Here is a 23,950-nt window from a genome sequence, read left to right on the forward strand (position 1 = left end):
TGCGACCCAACTGAAGGAGAAGAGAGTTGATTTTCGGCGTTATTTTCAGTTGCTGTTTTTTCCGTTGTTTGTGTTCAACTTTAGTGTCAGTCTCTCTGAGAGAACACATGGGCATTGTTGATGTTGTGGTGGGGAGTGTAGGGACGTGGTGAAGGGTGTCGCTTTTCGGGAACTTTCGCGTTTTTTTTTTATGAGGACGTGCGTATGGCGGGTAGACGCCTCTGCAGTGCGTTTTAGAGGGTCCTTTATTTGGGCTGGTGTTTGGACTTTCCTCCTCTCTCGAAGAGGAGGAAAAGTTGGGAACTTCGTAAGGGTGTAATTCGTGTAACCATCGCATGGGGTAGTTTGCGGGTCGGTGATGCTGGCGAAGAGTACTCTGGGCGCGTAGCACTGCTGCTCTGCCTGCTGTGTTGATTAAGAGCGCCGCTGTTTGGGCTGCGGGTTGTCTCCTCCGCAGCCTCGAGTCAATGCTAACACGCTATGTTATACTGAGCCATACGCGCCTGTTTCTGTTTAGTCGAGTGTCTGATGCATCTCGCATGCGGCTACTCTCACACATGATTTGAACCTTCGGTCTTATGTTTTTTAATGACTCTCTTTGTCTCGCATCTCTCCCTGGTGATTTGTTTCGGCGATACGTTCTGCACATCTGCTCACGCGTTCTTGCCGATCTATTTCTCGGCTGCCGTACATTCCCCCCCCCCCGCCTGCCTCTCGCCATACGCCAGAAATACCCTTCAACGAGCACACTGACAACCGCAACTGCACCGCTTTCGCTCATCGCCTCCACATATCCACGCAACCAATCATTGACCGATCACCGCTACACCCATACGACTGCAGAAAAAAGGTCTATTACACATCTAGCAAGCGACACCCTCGATTCATCCTCTCTCTCACTCCAGTCACCCTTGGATACCCGTCCCCTCTCTCGTCCTCCTCGCCGCAAACCTAATTGCCGCCATTTGTCACGGTGCTCGGGAAAACAAGGCAGACGCTCTTACCACACACACACACACAACGACGCCATGACGACCGATTCCCCGACTTCGCCTGCTGCCCAGGCCTTGAAGGTCAGCAACTCCACGGGATCCCTCACTGAAGAGGAGCGCCGCGAGCTGCAGCAGCAGCGCATCGCTGAAAACGCGAGCTTTCGCCGTATCACATCATCGAAGCATGCCCAGAATACCCTGCAGCCGGTCAACGATTTGACCAACAACCTGAAGCCCTCGAGCTCCACCAAGTCGAACCTGCGCCTCTCCATTGGCGACCCCACCGTTGATGGCAACCTCAAAGCCCCCGAGATCGTGACGAAGGCGATGATGGATGTGGTGAGCTCTGGTAAGTTCAACGGCTACCCCCCGACGAGCGGCACCAACCACTTGCGCCAGGCGATCTCGACGTACTGGCGCCGCTTCTGCCAAACCAAATCTCGACAGGAGGAGTTGCAGTGGGAGAACGTAATCGTCACATCCGGTGTGTCGCAAGCCATTTTACTCGCCCTCACGGCACTGTGTGAGGTGGGCGACAACATCCTCGTCGGTGCGCCAGCGTTTTCTCACTACAAGAGCGTTTGCGATAGCTACGGCTTCGAGTGCCGCTACTATACTCTGGACCCCTCGAAGAACTGGGAGTGCGACCTCAACGAGGCGGCCGGCTTGGTGGATGACCGCACTAAGGCATTTGTTATCATCAACCCGTCCAATCCATGCGGCAGCAACTTCTCCCGTGCGCACGTAAACGAGGTCATCGAATTTTGCGAGCACCGCCAAATCCCTCTCATCAGTGACGAGATCTACGCTGAGATGGTGCTGAACAACGGCATCTTCACGTCTGTCGCCGACTTCGATACGAACCTGCCGCGTCTCATCCTGGGCGGCACGGCCAAGTACCAGGTCTGCCCCGGCTGGCGTGTGGGCTGGTCTATTCTGGTTGACCCGATGAACGTTGCGGCGGACTGGAATCTCGGCATGGAGCGCCTCGCGCAGCTCATCTGTGGGGCCAACTCTATCTGCCAGGAAGCCATTGCGCGGACCTTGCTCGAATGCCCGGCATCCTACACCGCGGACATCGTCTCCCAGCTGGAAGTTGGCGCCAAGGTCTACAACCGCCTGCTTGAGCACGACATTGGCATCTCCTTCGACCCCCCGCAAGCTTCCATGTTCGTGATGCTCAAGGTGGACCTCAGCTACTTTAAGGATTTGAAGTCGGACACGGAATTCTACGAGAAGCTGCTGGACGAGGAGAATGTGCAGGTGCTTCCAGGCGAGATCTTTGGTATGAGCGGATTCATCCGTTCAACGATATCCCGCCCACCGGAAGTGTTAAGTGAGGCAGTCGACCGCATCATCGAGTTCTGCGAGCGCCACAAGAAGTAAAACGGTTCTGCGCGCGTATGAACGAAAGATGCATGAATGCACCAGAGAGCATCGACCTCAAGGCAGAGAACGTAACATTCACGCCCTAGAAAGGAGAACGACGGGGAAGAAGCAAGTGCGAGTGTTCATCATATGTAGATGAATGGAGATCATAATGACGAGGGAACGAAAAGGGAAGAAGGACAAGGGCGGATAATGCGAAGAGGAGGAGAAAGGCAGCTTGAGTATGCACAACGTCGAATGAGGGCTTATGTGGGTGTGTGGGTGTACTCTTGCAAGTAGCGAAAGTGAGAGTAATGTGTTTTTTCTCTTGCTTGTTATTCTCACCACTCGCGTGCAAGCTGGGGAAGGAAGAAAGCAGTTGGGTATTCGTGGGAACACGCGCACGCGCATAAGTGCACACTGACACACTAATACTCTATTTCGGAAAGAGTGAGCAGTTAAGAGGAGTAAAGCAGAGAAACACGCAACGAGCTTCTCCCTATCCCCCTCGCCTCCCTGTTCTCATCTGAGGAGAGAAATAATAGCGGCGAACGGAGCGCCGACCTACGAAACATGCGATTTGTATTGTGCATTTTTTTTTTCCTAGGGTACGTAGGAGACGGGTGAGGCGAAGAAAAGTAGAAGAGTTGGTTGTTGTTGTTTTTTCGTCTTCAAAAGGGCAAGAAAGCCCAGCGCAAATGTGGTTCGATGTGTGGGTACAAAATATTGGAGTGTGTGTGCGTGGAAAGTCATCACAAAACAGCAGAAGAGTGAACACGAACTGCTGACAGGCTGCTAGTTTCTACGTAAGTTTGTTCCTGACTCCGCCCTCTTCCGTTTTGGCTTCCCTTCCCTCCCTCTCTCTTCACTTCTCTTGTGTGTCTCTGCTTGGCTTTGCGGAGTGTGTCTCCTTGTTTTCTTTCTTCAGTTTTACTTCGCCTCCTCTCACTTTCGGCGCCTGATGGTACCCTTTTATCCCTCTTTTCGCCCGCCCTCTTGCCCTTCCGCTTTTTGGTCCTCCAATCGGCTGCTCGGTTGTTCCCCCACGCGAGCGAGTCAGGCTCTTCGGCTTTCCTCAGCATCTTTCACCCGCACCCTCACACCTGTGCATCAGCCCCGTTCTTTTCCTCTCCTGCTTGCCGTACAAAGTGTGCACTATTGGACGTCTGCTCGCCGTGATATGGATGACGAAGTAAAGTGTGCACACACGTACACACACGCCTACGTGCACAACAAGTAGACAAGAGAGGTGGGACAAAGAGATCGAGGCGCGGCGAACAAGAGGGGGAGTGAGGGGGGGTATCATACGCCATCGAAAGGGGGTAAAGACGACACGCTAGCACACACACACACTAAGCTACATGCACACGCACAGTGCTACATATGGTGAGGGAGGTGAACCGAAAACGATGACAGATGTGAACCATTTACCCTGATTTTTTTGCCCTTCCTCATCTTTCCCCTCCACCCCTAAACAGACACAACAGCGTATGTAAGTACTCACCGTTACTGACACGCATCGACGCCAGCTCCCATGTTGTTTGCCTTCTCACCTCCCCCCTCCCCTTCTTCCTCTTTGCTCTCCTCACCACCCAATGTGAGTGAATTTGTGCAACGGCGAAAAAAAAAAAGCGCAACAACAAGAACGAAAGGAACAAAAAAAAAGAAGATAAAAACAAACAGAAAAACGCATTCTTCTCGGTAACGCATTACTTTCACGGTCGCACTGTTGACTCCCCATGGGTGATGGGCTTCTTTTGTGCTTTTTTTTCTGTTTCGTTGATTCTTTCTCATCATCATCCCCTCCACCTCCCCCTTCCATACACACATACACACACACTCTCTCTCTTGTCCTCTTTCTATTTTCAACTTTTTTTGTTTTCAAAGCGGAAGTTTCGGTTCTTCTCGCTGTCACGCTACGTCTCGATGAAAGTGTGTTTACGTTTCTTTTGTGTGTGCCTGTGCGCCACATATGCTTGTGCTTATTCTCTCTTTATTTCATTGGCTTCGGTGTTTTCCCCCGGCTTTTTCTTTTCTCGTTCTCCCTTTCTTCAGAATCTTCACCCCGGCTTTAACTCCCCCAGCACACCACTTCTCTCCTCCTTCCCTCCCTCGCACATCCAGATCGTCTTCCCACCTCTGTCTTTATCTCCTGAGGTAGTCACGAAGCACTCCCTCACCAACAGAATGCTGGCCCTTCCCCTTCACCTCTTGGAAGCATTTGTCTCCCTCGCCTCCCCCACACCCACACGAGTACAGGTGCGTAAGCACGCCGTCGTCCTCTCTCGCGCCGCTGGAGCACTTTTGTTGTAAATTCGGTCTTTAGCGGCGGGAATGGGGAACTCATAGCGGAGAGATCGCAAACGAATTCGCTCCCCTATGCTCCTGAATGGGGTGGTGGTGGTGGTGGTGGTGCATATTTGTCCTTGCTCAGTAGAGGTGAAGGTGTGCAGGGCCACGTGAGTGAAAAAAAGGGAAGGCGGAAGGCGGGCGAGAGAGGCAGGAGTTGGGAGGAGAAACAAGACACGGTGCAAAGTCCCTCATCTTCTCTCTCTCTCTCTCTTTGTTGCACTTTTGCCTCTCCTTGATTGCTGTTTTTCCTCACCCTCGCTCTTCCCCTCTTTTGCGCGCTTTCCTTCTCGCCTTACCTCGAGTACCCTCTTCTTCTGTTGCCCTACCTCGATCAATCTCCTTTTCTTTCGCCCCCCCCCCCATAGAGTCATGAGCGAAAGGGGGGAGGAGGGGGGAAGAGATGGAAGTGGAAAGGAGGCGCAAATAAAGAAAAGTGGGTGGTGCGGTGGTGCAGGAGCCTGTAGACCCAACCGTTTGGCTCTTCTCTCTCGCTGTCTACTGATCGTCTTGTGTTCCTCGTTTTTTTTCCTGGGCTTACTTCGATCAGTGATGTGGCTGCTTCCCTCTCCCCTGTACACAGCGAGAGTTCTCTCTGCCCTTTTTTTCTTTTCTCACGAAAACAGGGGAGAGAGAGAGAGCAGAAAACTAAAACGCCCCATCCCTGTTCGCCTCGCATCACCATCATTCACTTCAGTATTGCTCACGCAGATGCCTACGTCGACAGAACGGTGACGAGGAAGTGGCCCTTACTTCTTTGATTTCGATCTTACTCTCAACTCGCATAATGCCGATCACTGCAGTGCGTCCTTTCTCAGGGTCCAGAGCCCTCACTCGGTTCGGAGAAGTCAAGCATCCCGCCCTCGGGCATGGCTGTGGACTATTGGGGTCAACAAAGAGGCTTTGGCTGGCGCTGTGCCGAAGTTACTGGCGATCACAATCACACTTGTAGCACTTCTATGGAGGGTGAAGTGTCAGTGGGATTCGGACTCATCCCACCCGGCCCCCGCTGCCTACTGGTGTGGGGAGCCGGAGCCACCCCGAGGGATGCACCACGTGACGACCTTCGAAGCGGAGGGTGTGTGGGTGGAGCTTGAGGACAAGGGCCGCGCTCAGTTCACGGAGTCGGCGCGCTGAGGTAAGGCGTGTGTCTAGCGCTGCTTCGCGCTGTGCGGTGGGCCCGTGACAGGCCGTGGGGTGGAGTGGGGTTTGAACACCTGCTGTGTGGCAGAGAACGGATGCGTTAAAACATGCCCTGTACACATAAAGGTGAAAAAAAGAGAACTCAGTGACTTCTCCTTCAAGGGCAAGGCCTTCAGATGGTGTATTATGAACTTGAAGCTCCCCCTTTCTTTTTCTTTCGCACCTTGTGTTGCACCGTTCTCCTCCTCCCCCAGCATCTCCCTGGGCATCCACGTTACGCGTTAGCACCACGACTCCCAAGTCCTCTTCAGGAGAGGGAATCACCTGCCTGAGCCTCATGTATGCGATTTCTCTCAGTGCACTTTTTTCTTTTCCGAGGTGTTCGGTGTAGCCTTGAGCAGGCAACACATGTGATGACGAGAGGAGTTGGCAGTTGCTGAAAGAGGATTAAACAGAAGAAGCAAAGACTACATGGAAGCCGGTATAAGGAAAGGATGTGACGCCCTGAAGAACTTCAAACGAGCCAGCAAGCGAAGGAAAAAAAGGGGCGAGTCATTCGTTCCCTTACTCACTCCCTTTTTACCCTTGGTTACCCTTCTCCGTGTGTTTTTATTCATTGCTCTCCGCATCTTGGTCGGCACCGTCTCCCCTCTGTTCTGCTGCCGTGCCACTTTCCATCCCCTTTACTCCCTCATTCCTGCCCGTCTCTCCCTCTGTCGATACCCTCAGGCACACACAAACGAAAAGGAAAACGAGAAGGCAGGGGGCAAAGAAACGGTGGCGAGTCGAGTCGGGAAATAAAAGGAAAAGTGCAACAAAGTGATGACGATGCCGAAGCCATGACAATAGGCGAGAGAGAGAGAGAGAGGCGGCCGCAGTTTGAAGAGGAAATTGCAGTGCGTGGGTATTTTATTCTTCTTCAAACAAAGCAGGTGGTGAGTATGGTGCTGATAACAACGACGAAGTCTTTTTTTTTTCGGGGGGAGGGAGGAGGAGGAGGGAGCCTTTTTTTTTCTCCTCCACCCCTCATTCACCACTCCTTCCCTTTCTGCACTTATGTGTTGCCTCTCTCTCTCTCTCTGATGTAGAAAATTCAACCCGAAGAAAGCACAGCCCGTAAGCAGCAATCCGCAGAGCGAACGCAAGAGTCGTCTCTGAAGTGGCACCCACGAACGCGCACAGAGATGGAAAAGCAGAAGACGAGAAAGGGAAAGAAAAAAAAGTTCAACATAAACAGTCATGGAACACGCCGACAAGTATTGACGAAGAGAAGAAAATGTGGCCTCTTTTGATCCCTGGCAAAGCGACACATTATATAACACACACACAGAGAGAGAGAAAAAAAAAAACGAAAAAAAAAAACACAAAGCGGAATCGGGGGGAAAGAGGGGAAAAAAGCGAAAAATACGCACCGTACTACTGTAGCCGGGTGACCGTGTAGCGACCCAAAATGGATTTAAGGGCACCTGGGTAATCTCACCGATATAGTCTCATCATTTTATTTGGTTTGCTTTCTCTCTTTCTCCTGAATTTTTCTTTGCTTCTCTACGTAATGATTCAAATCGACTACTTTCCAGTCTTTTATGGCGAAGGCATGCCTCTGGGCAGTAAATGCTGATAACTAACTCTACCGCTTACCTCCTCTGCTCCTTACCCTCTTCTCCCCTCCTTCCTAAGCCAGTCACTGAGAGTCCACTAGTCCTTACTGGAGAACGAAAAAAAAAAAATAGGTACGTGCAAATCCTCTATACCGGCTTCTACTCGACATCATCTCACACCACCCTCCTCTCTCACGCTCTAGGAACTAGGCCAGAGCAATTTCCTGCATGCGGCTGTGGTCTTCATGGTACAAAGAGGAGGGAGGGAGAAGCCGCTTCCGTTGAATTACGATGGACTAATCACGGAAACGCAGCAGCACATGAACTTTTGGGGGTATGGCCAAGACTCGCGCGGCTTCGCTCTCGCAGAGCCCAACCACAATTGCATCGGCCATCGATCAGGCCCGAATAGACTTTGCAGACGGCGGCGAAGGCGAGGCTTCCTACGCATGCGGAGGCTCTGACTCCGGATGATGCCATCATCGCGTTGCTGAGGACAAGGGTACGGATGTCCGAGGTGTACAACCCCCACCTCGAGATGGCTCTCAACAGATTCACGGAAGCGACCCGTGTTCGCTGCCAGGAGAAGAAGAGGTTGTTGACTTGGGACGAGTGGTGGCAGGTCTGGGAAGGCATGGATTATGTCGCCTGAGGAGCTTCATCGAGATATTACACAGAGGAGGATCGACAGGTACTCTTCTCAGTCGCTTCCTCCGCGTTCGGTGAGCTGACTGCAGGCAAGTTGCCGCAGCACGAAGGGCAAAGCCTTCGCCAACACATTCTCCTCCAGGTGTCACCAACGGTCGGGTGGAAACGAGCACCGCATTCCGCGGTGCAAGCCACCGCGGCCCCTTCGGTGGTGAACAGCCCCCAACCTCAATCCTTCGACACCATACTCACCGTGGCCACAGGGAGTGGGAAAAAGAAAGACGAGAAGTTGTTCTCACGCCGTACTCCCTCCCATAATGAGAAACAGCTCAGCGCGGTACGCGTACTCGGTACACGGCATGATGAGAGGAGCGGTCCTTCACCTCCTGGAGATCCTGTAAAGGACAGGCCCGCTGCTGAACATGACAACGCTGCTCGATAGGCACTCGCTGCAGTTTGCGTTACTTGATGACCCCCACAACACGCTACACCAGGGAGCAGCTACGGGTGGCACGCCATCTGGGGACCGACTCGTTGGCGTGCCGCTTCTGTAAGAGACGAGGAGTGGACTGCGGCCTCAGAGCACGAGCCACTACAGCTGCGGCTCTTCAGCCGGAGCAACATGCGACGGCGAGCACGTTAGTATCACCCATGTGATGGGCCGAGTGTCAGTGGGATTCGGACTCATCCCACCCGGCCCCCGCTGCCTACTGGTGTGGGGAGCCGGAGCCACCCCGAGGGATGCACCACGTGACGACCTTCGAGGCGGAGGGTGTGTGGGTGGAGCTTGAGGACAAGGGCCGCGCTCAGTTCACGGAGTCGGCGCGCTGAGGTAAGGCGTGTGTCTAGCGCTGCTTCGCGCTGTGCGGTGGGCCCGTGACAGGCCGTGGGGTGGAGTGGGGTTTGAACACCTGCTGTGTGGCAGAGAACGGATGCGTTGGAAGGGCAAAAATGATTATCCCCTTCTCGTGTCGCCTTTTACCGCTTGGTGTGTTGTCTCGCTTTCGCTGTGTGATTCTTCTCTTGGGTTTACCCCTGTTTCCTTGATAGTGCATGTATGTCGCTGCTGCTGCCTTTACGACCACAAAGGGGACACGACACTTCAGCCTTTTCCATCTCTGCTAGGGCCTTCTCTCCGGCTGTCGCTCTGCATCGAGAGGGACACCCGCATCGTTGTGGGTGTTTGTCGACTTACGTTGCACGAAGAGGAGGCGCGCATGTGCACACACGCACAGGAGCACGTCACCTCTGCGCTTTTCGTACGTGCGCCCACTCCTTACTTGTTCACCTGCCACGTCGCTCGTCTCCCTGCATGCCTACCACCCTTCTCCGCAGCAAAGCCCGTCCATACTACACACGACTCTGCGCGCTCGCCACCACTGCTGCTATCGCTTGCTCGCAAGCGACTTCAAGCTCCATCAGACATGAACACCGTTGCGCCAACACGCGGACAAAAACCCAAGCACTCATGCCGTCAACTATGAGATGTGGATATGTATGAGTGCCCTTCTTCTCTCTTCTTATATCTCTGCTTTTTCATGGCAATGCGGCTAGCGAGTGCTGCGTAGCAAAGTAGCCATGCACGTCCAGTCAGCATGCGCACACGCACACCGAGGCGTCCGCACGAGCTTGCTGCCAGTCGCACACGACTCGCTCTCGCCTCCATATAAAAAGGCTCACACTTAAAACGACACGGAAGGACAATGAATTAGTGCAAAAACGTGCCAAGCTCAACTCATGGAAGAAACAAAGCGCACACCAACTGCACAGCACGTGCAGACAGCATTGGGGATGACCACCACTCATATGCTTTCGCACGTGCGTACCGAGTGTGGGCATTTAGCCATGCATCACCGCAATCACCGCCACGTCAAGTCTGTGCATTGGATAGGTACGAACAGCGGCCTCTGTCTGAGTACGACTTTTCTTTTTCATTCCCTACATCCCCTCTCTCCTCTCTTCTCTCCAGCTTTATCCCTTGCAGCCAATCTGTCGTTCGCAAGACGGTCGACGCCCATAAACCGGTTCAGAGAGAAACGAGGAATGACCCCTGCTTCAGCATTTTTGCGTGCCCGCTCTGTTCCTGTTGTATGTGTGCGTGTGTGTAGGTGTGTGTAGAGGTCGCTCCTCTCTCTCCCTTGCGTTCGCTACCGCACTTCGACATCCCGCACACGCTCCCCAGCTCATCATCCGAGGAGGCAATTATGATGACGCATGTCCGCAACACTAGTGGAAAGAACTGGAAACGATGACGGGCAGTCGCTACTGAAGCGTCCCAGACTAACCGCCATTCCTGATGGAAGCAGCATGGATCGAATACTGCCTGCGGCTCACGTGCGGTCTACCATGAAGCTGAGGCGACGCAACTCTCGTTTAGCCTCTGCCACAGTGAGTGAGGGCTTGGGCCCAAATACCGAAAGCAACGCTATGCCCACATCCCCTCTTCTCTCTACGCTATTCCCAGCGCTGAGCACTTTCGATCCGTCCTCTACGAGGTCATCGATGCATAGCACCTCACTAGCTCAAAGCCGAGGTGACCTTGCGGCTGGCACCACTCACATTACCCTCTCCAAGGAGCCTCGCTGTCAATGCAGCCCTACAAAAACAAACGTACTTTCTCTGATAATCAAGCCGGCAAGCTGCCTCGCCATGGTTCGCGTGTCCACGGCGCTGCATCCGGATGCGTCATCAGTGCTGCCGCAGTGTGAACGGAAATCGTCCACCAGCAGAGGGCTGTGCTCCTTCACAGACGACCAGCGCACAAACGCGAAGACGGCTATCAGCGATAAAGCAAGAGAGCAGAAGCCACTCCGTGTGTCGGGGTACTCGAAGAAGAACATCTGCCAGCTGCGAATCAAACCGGTGCGAAACTTTGCGGTATGTCGCGCGCTTGAAATAGGCGGCTGTGTTCTAGCCGAGGAAGTGCAGCGCTACAACCAACGGCCTCTTGTCCCTGCCGCTGCACTCTATCCCACGGCAATCAGGCAGCGCAGCAGTGCGCTGACAGTCAACACGGGCGATGCGAGAAAGGAGGAGCGGCGCCGAGGGCACGAGTACACAAAAGCGCACATCATGTCTCTTCGATGGAAGCCACTCAAAGGCTACGCCATGTACCGGGTGACCTAAGCCTTGCACACTCTGCATGTGCCATCCGACACCGTAAGTGGTGGTGACGGAGATCGAGTGTTCCATCCACTTGTAGGGAGGGGAGCAAGCATGAATCGGCTGCTGGCATGCCTAAAGCGTTTGTCTGTGCAATGTTGATGGGTTGTTTTTGCCTGGTGCAGACTGCGTCGGTGCCCTTAGCCAGAGTCACACTAAAATGAAGTAAGGACAAGGGGAAGAAAAGGGATCGGAAGGACGTGAGCGTCACTCGTGTATTGAGGGGATGGCACTCGTGCTTCATGATGCATGCACTTGTTGAAGCACGCGTGCCATCCCCTCTCCCCTTTCCGTCAGCGCGGAGAAGGGAGTGGACAACAGCACAGCTGATAATAAGCCTCTCTCTCTTTCCTTACACGTATCGATGTGCGTTGTCCTCGCCTCTTTGTGCGCTCACAGGTACGTGCTTAGAAGCAAAGGGACAATCTATAAAATGACGCGTCGTCAATGTTGCCATTGTATCTTATGCGGTAGTGGAACGAGTTCGACTCTCCCTCTCATCTCTTTCCGTCCTCTTTCTACTTGTGTCCATCACCGCACGAAGTAGCGACACTCTCACAAAGCTTGCGAACCTCTCTAGCCCTTTTGGCGCCTGCTCGGTAGCGTTCTCGGAAGGCCTTCCCCTTCCCTCTTCAGCTCCCGCAAGTAGACACCATGAACCACAACGCAGACGACGGTGTCTTCGCACCGGTGGCACATCCCCTGCCCGTCACACCGTTGGTGGACCGCCCATCACGCGCGCGCACGTCGGCGAGCGCCAGCAAGCCCTATGGAGACGTCCCGATCACCACCACCACCACGTCTGTGCCGTCCAGTTAAACCCGCGACTGAGTTCCACCGTTACTGCCACACTGCTGCAACGCAGCAGAGGCCGGAAAACGAGGCAAGCGTGCGGCCTCTGGTGGCAGAGGAGTCGCGGGGTCACTGGGGCTTCCCTCACCTTTACAGCCGCATCGTCATGACGATGATGAGCTTCTACCTAACCGGGCAGCTTGGGATGAAGCAGCAGTCAGTCGACACGAAGACACTTGAGCACACGCACGTCGCCTACATGTCAGCCCCTCCTCGCGCTGCGGACTTGACGAAGGCAGAGGCATGACGTTGCGCGTAAGCAGCACCGGCTCTGAATGGAGGAACAGAAAGTCACTTAGCCCCAAACAGGTCCAGAGAGACGAGCAGAGGAAACCACGCCGCCGCCGCTCCCCCCCCCTCCTTACCTCCCTCTCCCTCACCCTCCTCCTCCTTTTTCTCTTGCTGTTTTGCCTTGTGAAGACGTTGTCCTTCCTGTGTCTTCCTCCTGGGAGGGGTTTACGGAGTCTATCCTGTGGGCGTCACCAGTCCTCCTCTATTTTTCTGCTTCACCTCGTATAGCCGCTTGTACAAGGGCGGAGTTGCCTTTCGAGCGTCAGCATGTCTCTGTATGGGCTCGCACCACCTGCCAGATGAGGTGCAGACACGCATGCAAATCCAGGCAAGCAAATTAGCCTCGCTGGTCTGCTTCCCTTTCGCCTTGATGCTTTTTTTCCTTTGGGGTTATGAAGTTGCTGATTGGAGGAGGAGGCACGAACTGTCGCATGACACCGATTCCTTGCACCTGCTGTCACGTATGTGTGCATCCGCGTAGGAATACGAGCGTGACTTGTGTTCAATTTTCTACCCCTCTCCCTCCACTAGCCTTCCGCATTCCCTCATGGCTGAGGTCTTTCAGAGAACAATAGGCCCGCCAGAGGATGTCTGCGCATCTTCGGACTTGTGGAATGCCTTCTTCATTTGCCTCTACCTCTGCACCATCGTTGTACAGATGTGTGTGTGTGTGCTCTCGTCTGTTCCTTTCTTGTTGGTCTACTGATGCCTCGCGTCAGTGCTGCCTTGGAGGCGGAGAGGGGAGACGAGCTGTGGAAAGCAACGAAGACTACGTGCTGCTGGCGCTGTTGCTTCCCCTGTTTGACTTTGATCCGTCTCGAAGGACTTACCAGAGGCCTTTGACCTCCATCTAGATGAAATCGTCTACAGTGTGTCGGTGCGCGCGCATGCGCGCGACGTACTGCTAAGTCTGGGGTCACCAATCCCTTTTCCGCTCTATTTATCTTTGTTTGCTTTGCTTTGCTGCGGCCTCGTTGTTTGTGTTCTCTTTAGCCCCCTCCCCACGCCATCGCCTTCGGTGTTCCTCAGCTGCCCTTCCGCTGATGTTGTCTTCAGCTCCTCTTCTTCTCTGCATTGTTTTATGCCTTCCTTAGCTCTCGCTCATCCGGTCAAGTCTGCTGGACGTGCACATTCGGCCACGCATCTGGAGTTAGAGTGGAGAAACTTACAAGCATCGATCAAATTCATATCAGACAAAGCGCCAATCATGGCTGCTAGCTGAGGGTTGTCGTGCGGCGAGGGTATCACTAAGCGCGCTCCCTGTGAGTTCAATACGCTGCGTTTGCACCGCACCAAGACGTCTCTCATACTCACCTCTGCCAGCGATGCCTCTATGTCTCGCTCACATCTCCCCCAGTCGCGCCTCTCTACCCCTCATACACTCGCCTTTGACGTTTATTTCTGCCCTATGCTTCTTGGGATGTGGGCTCGCTTTCCTTTTCCTCCGTGGGGAAGACTCAGTGCACGGGACAGAGAGTTCACGCGCCAAGAGGAGCGAAGCGGCCGGAAGCAGGGTTCTTATCTCTGCGCAGCTGCAAACGTTCGTCTCGCCTCGGCCGTTGAGGAAGGCAGTTGTCTGGACTAAACGATCCCTTGTCTCGCTGCTTCCCATCACCCCCATCACCCGCTGCCTCTTCTGATATTCAAATTTTACCCCGTAAACACGAGCAGAGGAGAGCACGGTGAGGCGCTCGTAGCTCGTTCGCACACGGCAACAGTCACATACGCCGGACTTCATGAGCCATCCATAGAGTTTTTTTTTCCCTTTGCTGCTGCTGCTGCTGCTGCTGCTCGTATTGCGGTGTGTGTGCTTACTACCCTCACGCAGTCTTGCAAGAGTTGCGTTGGATTCCAAAGAGATTCACTTGGCACCACGCAAGGAGAACATTCCAGCCAACAGCAACAGTGCGGGGCTGCCTGCACACGACAGACTGTGTACACAATTTAGGCACTACACACATATAGTGAAATACTCACACATACACACTGGGCAAACAGCTACGACTGCTCTCCTTCGCAAGCAACTCGACGGTGGAATACCCTTAGAAAGGGCGCATTTTTATTTTGCTTTGGACGTATGGGTGTGTGCGTGTGCTGTGCAGCGCAGTGCTATGTTCTCTCTCAACATCAAAACAGAGGCCTCGCCGTTCTCCGCAGCTGCCGCACCAGCACCCGAAGCGGATGCCAGCGAGGCGCCATTGGCGACCATTGACGTGGACGAAGGCGACTCCTTTGAAAGCACGCCCTCGACGAACAGCAGCAGTGGTCAGGGCGGCCGCCATCGTTGCCAGCATGTCCCCCGGCTGCCACAGACACCACCAAGTCCTGAGACACCGATCAAGTTTGACCATGGTGCGTACCCGCACTGCCCCATCTTCATCCCCTCCAAAGGTCGCTCTGACCTGGACCGCAGCACCATGGCGGTGCTCGTCCGTGACCTCGTCCCGTTTGTGCTCGTCGTCGAGCGGGAGGAAGTCGAGGGGTACAGCGCGCTGCTGGACCGCCTCGTTGGCCTTTACTTTGGCTTCTCAGATATGACATTTGCTTCGAAAGTGGACGACGGCACGGAAGGGGCAACCAAGACGGAGGCAGAGGATGTCGCGCCGTTCCACACCGCCCCGGCAGACCTCTGGGAGTTCTCGTGCGCCTGCTGCGACGGCAGCCCTGGCGTCGTTGGGTCACCGTCGTCGTCCACTACGCCCAGCCTCTCGGCAGATGCCTTGCGCGCGTTGGCGTTGCGACTTTCAGCTGCGTTTCACCATGGCTACGTGTTCGAACCACCAACGAATGTGGCAGCCGGTGGCCAAGACAGCATTGACGAGTCAAAAAATAGCTCACCACCTGTGTCGACTAGTCCAACAGCGCCATCAGCAGCCGGTAGAGGTGCATGGCGCCCCTCTGAGGCCTTTGTTCTGCGCAACGTGAACGAGGTACGCGCGCTCTTCATGATCGAAGTGCTGCCGGAGTCCAACCGTGGGGTCTCCTACGTGCGCAACTACATCCTCCAGGTTCTCGTGCCAAGGCTAATGGTGGCCTGCGGTGTAGATCGGTCGGGGAACCTGGAGGAACTGTGCCTGTATGGACCGGGAGAGCACAACACGCTGACACCGGCGGCGCTGCGGATGGCCACACTGGAACCGAGCGTCTACAGTGCCCTCGAGACCAAGTCAGGGACTGAGTCTTATCTGGACGTTCGGCGGGCGAGCACAATCACGAGTCCGGTAACGGCAAGCACTGGAAGCACCGCAGGCACCGTAGATGGCGGTATGGCGTCGTCGGTGGTAGGGCAAAGCGACCCAGCCGGACAAACCCTCGCGCCTGCGTTGCGCTCGTCAACGTCGTCCTCCACTTCAGCCGGGACTCGCGGCACCCCTCGCATCCTGCACGGCTTCTTCGGCTTCTACTGGGTTCTCGACGATGACATCTACGGCTTTTACCAGTCGCACGGCTCCAGCACCAAAAACGAGCGCATCAGTGCGCGGGCAATGATGAGAGAGGTGGAGGGACGGCTGCGGCAGCTGCGGCGTAACGCCGATGTGGCCTCGCCACCACCACCTCCAGTACCGCCCGCAGGCTTTCAGATATCGCCAACCCCCAGCAGCAGCAGCAGCGCAACAGCGTCCCCGTATTTCTTGTCACACCAACAGCAACAGCAACCCTTTGTGTTCACGTGCAAGGAGGATGCCCTGCAGAACAACTTCATTACTGGCGGAAAAGGACGGCTACCGACGCTGCACAACTACAACCTTTACTACACCACCGCCTGTTTTTCGCTCGAGTACAACCGCTTCGCCCTCGATACGGCGCCGGACATGCTGTCGGTGAACTCCTACAACAACATTGCGTGTCTCTTCAACTATGCGTTGCTGCACAACCCGCCGCAGATGCGCTTCTTCCCCTCTGGTGTACCGCACGTGCGGCGCCCCGAAGAAGCGCTGGTCGGCTACCTCGACCACAGCATGCTCTGGTACCGCTTCGCCGTACGCGAGGATTACGACTTCACTCTTCAGCTCATCGCACGTGGACTCTACACACTGCGCTTCCGAAGCATTGCCTTCGATGTGCCGCAGATGATGAAAGTTCGTGGCGGTATGACGGACTACTACCGCAACTGCCACGAAGAGATACGGCAGCAGAACAATCGCTTTGTGCTGCAGTGGTCCTCCGTGGCACAGCACTGGGTGAAAGGGAAGGAGGGCAACCGTCGAGACGACATACGTGTGCGATGGGACCTACTGAGTCCAGCCCGCGCCAAGTACCCCGGCGCCTTCTTGTACCTGAGCACCCCACTGCCACAGCTGCAGCCGCAACGCTTGAGTGACGACGGCAGCAGCGGCAACGGCAGTGTAGCCAGCAGCAGTGACAGTGCCACTACTGCAACCAATGTGGAAGGCTCGGAAGCGCAGGCGCGCAAGCGTCTGCGGCCCCCGTCCCCGACTCCCCCCACAGGTGAATCGTCACCTGCACCTTCAGGCCGTCGCCTCGATGTCGCGGCCGCCGCAGCCTCTGCGTCCGTCGTGTCGTCCACCGCTGCCCGTGACTGGAAAGGCGGTTATGTAGTCGAGCGGTGGCGTGATATCTCACATGAGGAGGCATGGCAACACGCCGGCCTCGTCGCCCTCTCCAACGACGACATCCACATTGGCCGGACTGTCGCCGTCATACCGCCTTTCTTCGATCAGAAACCATCTGTCGTGCGCGCGACGGTAATTGAGCGGGCTGTCGAGCCAACAGATTCTCATGCCAGCAGCGGTCGCGTTGGAAACGCCAGCACGGTGGAGAGAAGCGATGTCAAGCCGCCCCCACCGCCGCGCGTGGTCTGGACGGTGGTGGCACAGGACGTTCGTGGCATGCCCTTCTTGCACGTTGACACGTGCTTTGAGGTACCTGCGAAGGGCATTGAGGGGGCCATCGCGAGTATTGATCAGTTCTTCGCAAAGATGACAGAGGAATTTGGCGCCTAAAGATTGTGGCCCCCGCGTGACGGGGACAGTGGACAAAAAGGAAAAAAAGAGAAGTTGGCTGGCTGCAAGCACAGCAATACTCCTCCAGCCGCTGCAATCACCGATCCCTCCGCCCTCCTAGAGAGAGTGCAGCGGGCCCTTGAGAAGGGGATCTCTAGGATCAGAATCCAGTAAACGTGTTCGGTTGTGGTTGGCGGGAGGACGAGAAAGGGTACAAAAGAAATTCGGCGAAGGACTGCCGTTACTTGAGGAGGAACACGCGCACACACAGGCGTTCTCTCCTCCTCCCTCCTTTTCCGCTTCCGAAAAAGGAGTGTACGGGTGACGCAGTCGTTGTGCTCGCCTCAAGCCTTTTCTCTCCCTCGTGTAAAAGGCACATGCTCGATTTCACGGTCATCTCAGCGTCCATATGCGGTCATCGTCTTCTATTCCTCGCCGTGGCCGAAGAGATGTGCGTTAGAGGAAACCTTGTCGCAACGACTGGATGCGTGGCTAGGTGCCACAGTGCGGCATTCGCATGGCAGGGGGGGGCACCGAGTCTGGAGGAGCTGGTGATCCGGTGGGGTTGCAACTGCGGAGTCTCGCTCCCCGCTCGCCGCTCCTCTTTATTTTCGGCGATCTTCTCCTCGACAGTGCTTCGTTTTACACCCCTGGGCAGGTGAAGTGGCAGCTTCACTGGCACGCAGCACCGTTCTATTGGCATCTCTCTCTCACACACATGCTCTCGCTGTCCCTCTGGAGTCTACGTGCGTCACCATGGGCACTGCAATCCCTCCTCGACCTGCTATCGCCATGACCCGGGGTTGCTGTTGCTCTGGTGTGCTGCTGGGTACTTGCTGACTACACAACCAATCTGTATATCCACTCTTGTGGGCATACACGCTCGCACGAACACTTTCAAATTCACCGTTTGCATCCTTTCGATTCCGTATCGTGCTGCTGTTACTTTGGGGGGAGGGCTTCACAGCTCTTTCACGACGTCATTACCTTTGCTTCCGTGCATCTCCTTCCTCTCCTATTGAGCCCCATTACGCCAATACACAAAGCTTGTGCACCCTTCACAAATCTCTGAACACCACTACATTCTCGCTGAATCCTGTACGGTACGCATTCGCCTGCTCCCTCCCAATTGCCTCCACCTTACACGCCAGCGTATCATGTCGGCAGGTGCTCGTGAGATCATTCCGATAAACCTGCTTCGTCGCCGCAACAAGGGTGAAGCGAACGAGGATGTCAGCGCCGCCGCCGACCGCTTCCGCGGCCGCTTCGAGAAGGCAAGCCTCGAAGAACGCAAGGCCGCCACTACGACGATGGTCAACGAGTACTATGACCTGGTGACTGATTTCTACGAGTACGGCTGGTGCCAGAACTTTCATTTCGCGCCTCGCTACGCTGGCGAGACCTTCTACGAGTCCATCGCGCGCCACGAGTACTTCCTGGCCGCACGCGGTGGCTTCACGGAGAACGACCACATCGTCGACATCGGCTGCGGCGTCGGCGGCCCGGCACGCAACATTGTGCGCCTCACGCGCTGCAACATCACCGGCGTAAACAACAACGATTACCAGATCACCCGTGCACGCCGCCATGATGCGAGCGCCGGTATGAGCGACAAAATCGACTACATTAAGACCGACTTCTGCAGCATGAGCTTTGCCGACAACACCTTCGACGGCGCCTACGCCATTGAGGCCACCTGCCACGCAAAGGACAAGGTCAAGTGCTACAGCGAGGTCTTCCGCGTCATCAAACCTGGCTCCTGCTTTGTCCTTTACGAGTGGTGCATGACCGATAAGTACAACCCCGACGACGAGTACCATCGCAAGATCAAGCACCGCATCGAACTGGGCGATGGCCTGCCGGAGATGGAGACGGCCAAGCAGGTGGTGGAGTACATGAAGCGGGCCGGTTTTATGGTAGAGGAGGTCATAGACGTCATTAACCAGTTTGAGTCCAGCCCTATCAAGAGTATCCCATGGTACCAGCCGCTGACCGGTAGCTATTCATCTCTGAAAGGCGTGCGCTCCACCCCGATGGGCCGCGTTTTCACCAACATCATGTGCCGTGTGCTGGAGTTCCTGCGCCTGGCTCCGAAGGGCACACACAAGGCGACGGAAATTCTGGAGGAGGCTGCGGAAAGCCTGGCGATTGGCGGCCGGCTCGGCATCTTCACACCGTCCCTGTACATCCGTGCTCGCAAGCCACTCAAAGAGGTGTAGTTCTCGAGGTTGCCGAAGAATGCCGAACACACTGAGCGGTGTCTTTATCAGCACCCTACTAGCCCTCTCGGCGCGTTTTCTTCTGCAAGCACTTTCTTTTACCGGTCCTGTTGCATGCACGTAACGCATCTAATGCAGATTTCTGCTCGAGGGGTGTTGCGTGTCGCTCCAGCTGTTCTGTTCTTCTGTTTTTTAAGCCCATTTCTCCTTTTTCTTTCTGTGTGTTTCTTTTCTTTTTTTTTCCTTTGGTGAGAACCGATTGCTCGACACGTCCCTCTCCCTCCCCGGGTACTCTCCGACGCGTGTACGCAGAATGGACAATCACTAGTGTGACAAGTTTTTGGAAGGAAGTGGTGCCCTTGGGTCAATCGTATATGGTGCCACATGTCCAAAGAGAGCTGAAGAAAAGAACCCCCCCCCCTATAGGGGGAGAATAAGGAGGTGTCCTCGGAGTATACCAGAAAGGTGGCTGTGTCCAAGAGTCCGGAAAGTCGTGTACCGCGCTGTCCTCCTTGTCTCTGTCGGCGCACATGCCTCGGTTTCTCTGCGCACGCTTCTGTGTTCTTTTTGCTGCTTGACTGGCAGCGTTAGATGTCCACTGGCTATTGTCATTTCTTTGTTTCTGTTCAGTTGGCTTCCTCGTCACGGCCTGTACGACCGCGGTCCAGTTGGGTTGTTTTCAGTGCTTAGCTCAACTCGGTAGCTGGTGATCAACGCCAGTGTAGCCATGCGAATTCGAGACGAGAGAAGCAAACAGCAAAAGAAGAGATAAAGGGGCATAGAGAAGCACAACTCAGTGTCTATGTCGGTCTACGTGTGTGTGTGTGTGTGTTGTACGCGTGTGTTCAGCGGCCTGTTTTTTGTGGTTATTTGACTTTATTCGTGCCATCGTGGCGTTCCCTTTCCTTTTTCTTTCCTGTTCTTGTATGTTTGTGCTGTGCCCCCACGCCCCCCCCCCTCCTGTGTGTCTGTCTGTCTGTGCATAACCTTGCGTCGCACGAAGAGCAGCATTCGCTATCACCATCGCGCTCTCGATCTCAGGCTTCTGAAAGCGCTGGTGCACAGAGAAGACCCGTGTGCGTGGTTTTTTTATGTATACGCCCACGCGCACAGGCATACACAACGATGCTGCATAAGGTTCAAAATGAAAGCGTTAGGTCTCGTGGCCATCCCATTCTGTCTTTTCTGTATCTTCCTGATTTTCTTATCTGTAACCGTGTGTGTGTGGGGGGGTGGTGACTTCGGTGTGCCTCTTCACTTCCTCCCTCTCTCGCAATTGTCTCCGTGCACGTTGGCGAAGCGAAGATGCGCCGACTTCGTGTGTGTTGGTGTGCGCCTAGGGTGGTGTATGGCTACACGCGTAGAAGAGGGAATACGTGGTGCCTAATATGAAGCGTAGAAGGAAAGTCCACGCACCGATCGTCCTCCTGCACACGTCTTGAAGTGCGAACAACTTGCCGCATTCATGACCAACCACAGAAAAAAAAAAGGAGGTGTGCAGTACTTCGCAAAATGGGCCTCCCTACTGATATAGGGCGAGAAGGAAATGCTCCTTCAAGTGCATAAGCTCGCCTATTCACACGCACGGAAGCGGCCCGTACATACGCATTTACACTCCTACTGTGTTGGCGCGTATGTGTGGGGGCAACCATCCTCGAAACAAACAAACTGCCTTAACTTACAAATTCAAGAAAAACAAGAAACACACCACATTGAGAGCGACCAATGGGAAAGCGCATGTGGAGAGGTACGCACTGTTGGCTGTCAACAGATATGCGAGCTCACGATTGAGGGAGCTGCTCTGTTGGCAGTACGGGGAAGAAGAGGAATCCAGGAAGTTCTATGCACTCATGTGCGTCTAGGATGACTGTGCTGCCACCTCTTCCCTGCCCCTCTCTTCTTTTACCCCCCCCCCTTCTCCTTGCCTTATATAACAGTGTTTTGTCTAGAGGGGCACGTGAAACAATAGGTAAGAACAACAACGTCACGGGCGACAGCAAAGGTGGCTGTTGTGGACCACGCTCTTCACCCGTCCCCTCTACCCTTCTACACCCGCGTCTTGTGAGCAAAACAGCTGAGTAAAAGGTGCAATTCTGATGTCCGCCTATGGAGCCATTCTTCATGCATCTCGCTTTCTCCTTCATCTCTGCATCTCTCGTTTTTTTTTCAGTTTATCCTCGCCGGTGCCGCTGCTGGCTCATTTCTTTCGCTTTGGGTCGTGAGTATACCTTCAGCTTGAGGTGCCCCTCTACGCAATCAACGCGTGCCACAATCACTCGCTGTCTCTATCGCTTTCTCACTGGCAAGCCTGTTCAACGCATCAACACATACACGCACACAAGCCTACCCTACATGCGTGACAACTATGCTGAGCGAGGGCGAGTATCACCTGGTGGCCGTGGCCTTTCAGTCCATGGACCCCAATAACACCGGTCTGGTTCCCCTAAGCGAAGTCAAGAAGCGGTACTTCGCGCACGAGCATCCGCGCGTGAAGGAGGGAAGCATGGCTCCATCTGCCGCACGCGACACGTTGGACTACCACTTCGGCGTCTGCGCTGCTGATCACGGGGGCAGCATCACCTTCGACGAATTCCTAGCATACCACGAAAAGATTGCCGACGAGGCATACGACGAACATGTCGGCGACGTCGCAGCCTTCACAGAGAAGACGATTATGAAGCTTTGGAGACTCGGCGACTTGTTGCTGCCGACGGGCGTGCGTCCCGTCTTTCCGGTCGCGCAGCCACCAACCGGGCTGTACGCGTCGACGAACATGACGCTGGTGTGGGTAGAGCCTAGGCAAATAGATGCGTCTCCGGCCTCAGGGCAGCAATCCCCCAGCATCGGAGGTACTGCCACGCCGTCTATCAACGCCTATGGCGCTGTGCACGCCAGTGACCTCTTTGTGCTCCGCGGGGTTAAAGACGTGGTTCGCTCCATCTTTGCCCGCGGTGATCTGCCAGAGGAGCTGCAGGGTTACTTTGCGTACCCAGAGGAGCTGACTGGGTTGGCGGTAGACTACGTGGCACCACGTGTATCGATTCAGCGATGGTACGACTTCACGTGGGAGTACGCGGAGGGCAAGTACTGCGGCGTCGAAGGCATCATCTCTATCCGTGTCGACCTAGAATCCCTGCCCGCTGGTCTACGGCAGTTTGTCTGCGATCATGCCACGGCGGTCTCCCGTGGTACGACGTGGATCCAGACACGGCCCATGGTGAACCCCATGTACAAAAAGACGAGCTCCGCCTACGGGTACGGCGTCAACGAGGAGTGTCGAAAAATCCACCGCTGGAAGGTGAAGACCTTTGAGGGGAAGCAGTACGGCAATCAATACCACGGCCTCTGTGGCAAGTACTTTGCCAAGATGAAGGAGCCGCTGAAGTGCAGCACCACGACGGGCATGAATATGTGAAGAAGAGTGCCAGTATTGAGGTACACAGAACTGAACCACCTCGAGGAGGCTATGTGTGAACCCTGCGAGCTTGCGTTTTGCCTTTGGTCTCTCCTCCGCTCTTCCGTAGGGTGCCATGTAAGAGTTCATGGGCAAGCGGAATAGGGGAAAGGAAAAGGATCGCACCGATTTGCTTGCTTTTCTTACTCCGGATGACGATGGTCCGTGATGAGGGACAAGAGGGGTGGGTATAAGATGCAAAGCACCTATGGTTATCTCGTCAGACCGTCGTCTCTTCCCTCTCGGCCTGCTCCCCACCCCACCCCTGCCTCCGCCGCTGCTGTTCTCCCCCCCCCTCCCCCTTTAAATGCGCACGCGGATGCCTTGTCTTCCCTCTCCTCATTTCTTTTCGCCCGTTAGTCGATGTACACAATGGGGTGCGCGGTTGCCGCATACCAGCGCCGCTAAAAGCAAAATCTTTGAAAGAGACTATCATGAGGGTGAGTGTCCCTTGGCTGGCATGAATCCCCTCTCCCTCCCTTGGAGAGGAGCGGGCGACAGGAAGGCGGTAGTCGCGCTTTCTGCTTTGAACGGCACGTTCATTGAAAAGGCTCCTGTGCCCTGGATTGCTCTTCTCGCTCTGCCCGCATGCAACCGCCTATGCTCGTGTACCCATCTCCTCTGCTAAAGGTGAAGGCATCATGATGGTACAGTTTTACAGCCAGCGACGACGCCCACATGTGCTGAGATGCGACGAGTGGTTTTTTTATGTTTCGGTCGTCTCCCAGCAATATTCTGCGTCAGAGCCGCTTTCTCTCTACCCTTTGCCACCCTCATCTCCTTGTGCGCTTTCCTTTTCATTTTCATCACGTATGCTTACCCCAGACACCATGCGACCCTACCTCTCATAATGGTGTTCGTTGCGTGTGGGTGTGGGTGTGTGGGGGGGGGGGGGCTCCTTGTTTTTTGT

At 55.0% G+C, this 23,950-nt stretch overlaps 4 protein-coding genes across 4 annotated transcripts, besides 2 other annotated features; all 4 read left to right on the forward strand.

Annotated features, from left to right (window-relative positions):
* Positions 1–1,028: 1,028 nt before the first annotated feature.
* TAT (tyrosine aminotransferase) lies at positions 1,029–2,378 on the forward strand (the record flags this gene model as incomplete). Its single annotated transcript, XM_010704878.1, has 1 exon — positions 1,029–2,378. One exon carries the CDS (start codon positions 1,029–1,031, stop codon positions 2,376–2,378), a length of 1,350 nt encoding a protein of 449 aa, XP_010703180.1.
* A 3,143-nt stretch (positions 2,379–5,521) lies between these two features.
* Positions 5,522–5,958: a repeat region.
* A 2,751-nt stretch (positions 5,959–8,709) lies between these two features.
* Positions 8,710–9,049: a repeat region.
* Positions 9,050–14,514: 5,465 nt separating this feature from the next.
* Positions 14,515–17,367, forward strand: LPMP_352440 (hypothetical protein; the record flags this gene model as incomplete). Its single annotated transcript, XM_010704879.1, has 1 exon — positions 14,515–17,367. The coding sequence occupies one exon, from the start codon at positions 14,515–14,517 to the stop codon at positions 17,365–17,367; it is 2,853 nt and encodes a 950-aa protein (XP_010703181.1).
* A 1,157-nt stretch (positions 17,368–18,524) lies between these two features.
* On the forward strand, positions 18,525–19,586 carry LMSMT (sterol 24-c-methyltransferase, putative; the record flags this gene model as incomplete). The annotated part of the gene is made up of 1 exon (XM_010704880.1): positions 18,525–19,586. One exon carries the CDS (start codon positions 18,525–18,527, stop codon positions 19,584–19,586), a length of 1,062 nt encoding a protein of 353 aa, XP_010703182.1.
* A 2,365-nt stretch (positions 19,587–21,951) lies between these two features.
* Positions 21,952–23,001, forward strand: LPMP_352460 (hypothetical protein; the record flags this gene model as incomplete). Its single annotated transcript, XM_010704881.1, has 1 exon — positions 21,952–23,001. The coding sequence occupies one exon, from the start codon at positions 21,952–21,954 to the stop codon at positions 22,999–23,001; it is 1,050 nt and encodes a 349-aa protein (XP_010703183.1).
* Positions 23,002–23,950: the final 949 nt, after the last annotated feature.

Source organism: Leishmania panamensis (assembly GCF_000755165.1).
Source record: "Leishmania panamensis strain MHOM/PA/94/PSC-1 chromosome 35 sequence".
Lineage (NCBI taxonomy): Eukaryota > Euglenozoa > Kinetoplastea > Trypanosomatida > Trypanosomatidae > Leishmania > Leishmania panamensis.